The sequence below is a fragment of the Myotis davidii genome, unplaced genomic scaffold, assembly GCF_000327345.1.
Source record: "Myotis davidii unplaced genomic scaffold, ASM32734v1 scaffold1036, whole genome shotgun sequence".
In the NCBI taxonomy this organism is placed as follows: domain Eukaryota; kingdom Metazoa; phylum Chordata; class Mammalia; order Chiroptera; family Vespertilionidae; genus Myotis; species Myotis davidii.
In genome coordinates, this window is record NW_006287260.1 from 1,062,950 (window position 1) to 1,068,617 (window position 5,668).

Sequence of the window (5,668 nt, forward strand, 5' to 3'; positions counted from 1 at the left end):
GTGCTGGGAGCCGGTCCATCTTTGCTGTTTCAAGGGACCTGGCATATATGGCATACTGTTCTTAATTTGTTTGCTCACCTTCTTGGCACTATGTGTTTTAACCAAGGTCACCTCTCCGAGAAAGGTTGTTTCCCCAGGTAGAGATTTTCCCCTGAGGTTAGGGAGGGAATAAAACCCCTTCACTAAGTGCCAGACGGGTAATTAATCTCTTTAACTAAGAACAATCATGCTTAAGCTACATAATCTTTACTCCCTGGAATGGAGATAAGAAATGCCTTAACCTTTGGAATAGAGATTGATAGGATTGGAATCAACTGGTATAAATACAGATGTAACAAGACAACAGGACACAGAACCTAGAGACAGAACCTAGGGAGAGAACATGGCAAAAGATCCTGGACAGAACCCAGCTACAGGAATTGGCTGGAGATCCTAGACAGAAATTGGCTGGAGAACCTGGACAGAACCTGGCTGGAGAACCTAGCAAGAGAACATGGACACAGAACCTGGCTGGAGATCCTGACCAGAACTTGGCTAGAGAACCTGACTGGGCTGCTGATCAACTGAACGCTGCCTCTGAGTCTTTCCTTCTTCGCCGACTCCGTCCACACCTTTGGGGACCCCTGGACCTACTGGGGTTGGACCCCAGCAGTCTAAGTTTTTCATCATAGCTGCAAAGCTTTTGTAATTTCTGGGGGTGGGGGGGATAATAAATACTAACATAAAATACCAAAAAAAGAAAAATCTACCTTCTTAATGTCTCCCTGAAACCAAGGAAAACCATGAAAAGAGATAGATAAGGGGAGAAACCCCACCAAATCTGAAATATCTTGTCTACCTGAAAAAAACTAAAAGGTTATAAACTATAATACTTTCCTATAAGAAGCCAGAAGAAAAAATAGGGTGAAAACAAACTAAAAAAAAAAAAAAAGTACACAGATAGCAATTACTGTTTTCATCAAAGATAGGTAGTACACTTTTAGGTAAACACCCCATGGTAATTGATTTTTATGTAGAGAATAGTTTTAGACTGTGTGAGACTGAGCAAGTCTGTTACCAAAAGAAAATATAAGAAAATCTCACATAGGTTCATCTAGAGCAGGGGTAAAGAACATCCAACCTGTGGGCCATCATTTGGTGTGGCCCAGCCAAAGCATTCGGGGTGAGTTAATGAAATGTCTGACAAAAATAGCAGGCTAACTTTTAAGCTGATAATTTTGTATGGCCCGAGAATGATGTTATAAATATGTAAATGGCCCTTGGCAGAAAAAAAGGGCATCGATTTTCAACCGGTATGCTATAAGAATTTTTAAAAGATGCAATACTTAACTATTTAGTCAGGGGCACTGACCTTTTTCCTCTTAGACTATAACATTAAAAAATGGACAATTGCTGTCCAATGTAAATGATCTGTCTTGAAGCATAAGTATATAGGTCATACAACAGAGTTGCATCTTATTTGTCATGTCACATAATAAATAAGGTTGTACCTGACTGGTTACTTCTTGGTACCAGAAATTCTTATAAACAAGTATAGGTACCTGATTTTTATTTTTTTAATTTTTATTAACACATTTTATTTTATTATTTTGTTAATCCTCATCTGAGGATATTTTTCCATTAATTTTTTAGAGAGAATGGAAAGGAGTGGGAGAGGAGAGAAAACATCCATGTGAGAGAGATCCATCAACCAGCTGCCTCCCACAAGTGACCCAACCAGGGCTGGGGATCAAGCTTGCAACAAGGTACGTGCCCTTAACTCAGTGGTTCTCAACCTTCCTAATGCCGCGACCCTTTAATACAGTTCCTCATGTTGTGGTGACCCCCAACCATAAAATTCTTTTCATTGCTACTTCATAACTGTAATTTTGCTACTGTTATGAATCGTAATGTAAATATCTGATATGCAGGATGTATTTTCATTGTTACAAACTGAACATAATAAAGCATAGTGATTAATCACAAAAACAATATGTAATTATATATGTGTTTTTCGATGGTCTTAGGCGACCCCTGTGAAAGGGTCGTTCGACCCCCAAAGGGGTCGCGACCCACAGGTTAAGAACCACTGCCTTAACTAGACTTGAACCTGGGACCCTTCAGTCCATGAGCCGACACTCTATTCACTGAGCCAAACTGGCCAGGGCTGGGCACCTGATTTTTGAAAAGTTATTTTGGAACGAAAGGGTAGGTAATTACTACTATATTTTTTTGTAAATCAATTTAACTTTACTTTGGTGAGAAAACTACAAATTTACATACCTTACTTTTAGTAATAGTTGCAATGCTTTGAATTTGGGAATTCTAAGTGCCTTTTGACACTAACTTAATTAATCTTTTGTCTTTAAAACTTTCTTCACCAGAGGAAAGTCATTTGCCCAAGAACACAAAGATTATCAACAACAAAATTCTGATCAAGAAATCAGTCAGAGCCCTAACCAGTTTGGCTCACTGGATAGTGTCGGCCAGGTTTGATTCCAGTTAAGGGCATGTACCTTAGTTGCAGGCACATCCCCAATAGTGGGTATGCAGGAGGCAGCTGATTGATGCTTCTCTCTCATCAATGTTTCTAATTCTCTATCCCTCTCCCGTTCTCTCTGTAAAAAATCAATAAAATATAGTAAAAAAAAAAAAAAAAAGAAATCAGTCAGAGTTAAACTGAAGGTGGATCAGCTCTGGAAAATCAGAAACATTTAGCTATCACCTAACTAATTCTTTTGCAGGACCACAAAAACTTACTGAATATCCCATGATAACCACACTGTTGAAAAGTGTCCCCAGCCCAACTTTCGGATCACATGATATCTCCCATTGAATAGATCTCCGATTTTCACAAGATGGTAACCTCCTGGAAGAAATAACAGGAGGGAAACATTCACGTAAGTAGTAGGAAAAGGTATCTTATATCCCATTTTCAACGTCTCTATACCTTTTATTAAATAAAAATGGTTTCTTCTATGCTATGAATTCAACATTTGTAGTAGGAAAAGTTATTTAAGTAAAAAAAAAATTTAAGTCAAGTCAGGCATAGAGTATCATTGAGCTCATATTACAAAAAAAGATCTTAGAGAATAAAATTAATGATTTAGAAGGAGAAAGTGATGCTTTATAGACCATTTGCTATTTAAAATAAGTCATCCTCAAACAAAAATAAGGTTCTGTATCACAACAGATTTATCTAAACATATAAATCTATTTATAGTTGCAGTCTCAGGATTTTTCTTTTCTTTTTTAAAGAGAGAGATCAATGGATTCCATTTATTTAACTTAAAAACACACAGGATTTGATTTTCTAAAACACAACACAACAAAACTCAGGAAGGCCTGAAAAAGCTTCCAACAGTGGCAAGAATCAAGTTATTTTAACATCTATCTTTGCCTGATGAAAATAAAAACACCCAGGTTCTACTAGATGGTAAGATATATTCTGTTATAAGTTCCTACCAAAGAATACTGGAAAGTCTCATAAAGAAATAGAAAAGCTATCAGGCAATTTTAGGGCATAGTTTAAGTCCATATAATTCCAGTTTAACTTATCTTAGCAATCATTACAAGAAAAAAGTAATAAAAAGGTGTTTTGCAAAAGTCTACATATAAAATCTCATCACTAGCCCTGACTGGTTTGGCTCAGTGGATAGAGCATTGGCCTGTGGACTCAAGGGTCCCAGGTTCGATTCTGCGGACTCAAGGGTCCCAGGTTCGATACCGGTCAAGGGCATGTACCTTGGTTGCGGGCACATCCCCAGTAAGGGGTGTGCAGGAGGTAGCTGATCGATGTTTCTCTTTCATCAATGTTCCTAACTCTCTATCCCTTTCCCTTCCTCTCTGTAAAAAATCAATAAAATATTTTAAAAAAATAAAAAATAAAATCTCATCACTGGTTACTTCTGGGTGATAGCATTAAAGATGGCTTTTATTTTCTTTTTGTTTAATATATGTCTGAAGTTTTCTAATGTAAGTATGCACTATTATTTTTAAGGAGAATAAAAGGTAAAAACAGGTTTGATATAAAACTAATAAACTGAGTCAAACTAAGAGGAAATACTATTTCCTATATTTAAAGAAAGAAAAATGCAGACACCTGTAATACTTTCAATAAGAGAAATTTTAAAAGATACAGTAAGCAAAAAAGCATCAAAACTTTACAATGATTGAGCAAACATTCAAATGAGAAACTGAATACACCTGGATCATGTCTTACTTATAGAAAGTCTTACCTTTACAATAATCATTGGGATCTTCCTGCTCATCATCATCAGACCCTAGAATCTCCTCTTCCTGTTCTGGTGGATCACTCTCAGAGTGGGGAGCAGAGCCTCGGTGCTGAGTTTCAGATCTAAGAAATAATACAAACATGTTCAATCTAAATGGACAGAATAGGACTTTAAGAAAATATTAGCAAAATGTCCTCCCCCCACTTAACAGATAATATAAACAGAATATTATCTAATGGCAGCCTAGGAAAACATTAACTATCACTTTACCTCAGGTTAGGAACGTACCACTTTTTAAAAAGTCAGTACATGATTAAATAAACCTGGAAAATATACAGAGTGGGGCAAGAGTAAGTTTACAGTGGTGAGAATGTGAAACACAAGAGTTTATTCTTGTATTATTATTTATAAACTAGTGGCCTGGTGCACGAAATTTGTGCATGGGGGAAGGAGGTGTCCCTCAGCCCGGTCTACACCCTCTCCAATCTGGGACCCCTTGGGAAATATCAGGCAGTCGGACATCCCTCTCGCAATCTGGGACTATTGGCTCCTAACCACTCACTTGCCTGCCTGCCTGCTTGCCCCTAATCACTCTGCCTGCGGCACATATCCAGGTCTTAGGTTCGATCCCATGCTGGAGGCAACTGATCCATGTGGATGTTTCTCTCTCTTTCTCTCCCTCTCCCTTCCACACTCTCTAAAATCAATAAAAACATGTTTGTTTGTTTGTTTGTTTGTTTAAAAAGCTGTCTGAGAAAGGATGGGCGTTTATCTGAGGTGTCCCTTGAGATAAACTTTAACTGTGCAGGTTTTTCGGACATTTAAAGTAGTTGCCAGCAAAAAGACTACTTTATGTGGGCAGGACCATGGCAGGCAATTTCATCTGACCTTATTTTAGTACTAGTGGCCTGGTACACAAAATTCGTGCATGGTGGGAGGTGTCCCTCAGCCTGGCCTGCACCCTCTCCAATCTGGGACTCAGGGATCCCTGTGGGATCTGGCCTAAACCGGCAGTCAGACATCCTTCTCACAATCCGGGAGTGCTGGTTCCTAACTGCTCACCTGCCCGCCTGCCTGATTGCCCCTAATCACTCTGCCTGCTGGCCTGCTAGCCCCCAACTGCCCCCTGCCAGCCTGCTTGCCCCCAAATGACCCCCACTGCTGGCCTGCTCGCCCCCAACTGGTCCCCTCTGCCGGCGTGCTCATCCCCAACTGCTCCCCCCCGCACCGGCCTGATCACCCACAACTGCCCTCCCCTCTTGGCCCCTAATTGCCTCTACCTCGGCCCCGCCACCATGGCTTTGTCCAGAAGAAGGTCTGGAAGGTCTCCCAGTCTAATTAGCATATTACCCTTTTATTACTGGTTTGCCCTGAAAGGTGTCCTGGATCAAGGTGGGGGTTCCCTTGGGGGGTGGGACAGCCTGGGCAAGGGGCCTGTGGTGGTTTGCTGGCCA

The 5,668-nt window shown here is 40.0% G+C and overlaps 1 protein-coding gene across 2 annotated transcripts in view; it reads right to left on the minus strand.

The window, feature by feature from the left end:
• SRPK1 (SRSF protein kinase 1) overlaps window positions 1–5,668 on the minus strand; it is a 56,022-nt gene that overhangs the window by 38,949 nt on the left and 11,405 nt on the right. The window contains exons 2-3 of one of the 2 annotated variants that reach the window (XM_015560861.1): window positions 4,218–4,336; window positions 2,740–2,848 (exon numbers count right to left, since the gene is read on the minus strand). Coding sequence is in view for 1 of the 2 variants with exons in the window: in XM_006759026.2 (XP_006759089.1) it covers window positions 2,740–2,848; window positions 4,218–4,356 (248 nt within the window). In the remaining variant the exon portion in view is untranslated. Of the gene's footprint in view, window positions 1–2,739; window positions 2,849–4,217; window positions 4,357–5,668 lie in introns of those variants that run through there. The other variant, XM_006759026.2, reaches the window with a different exon arrangement.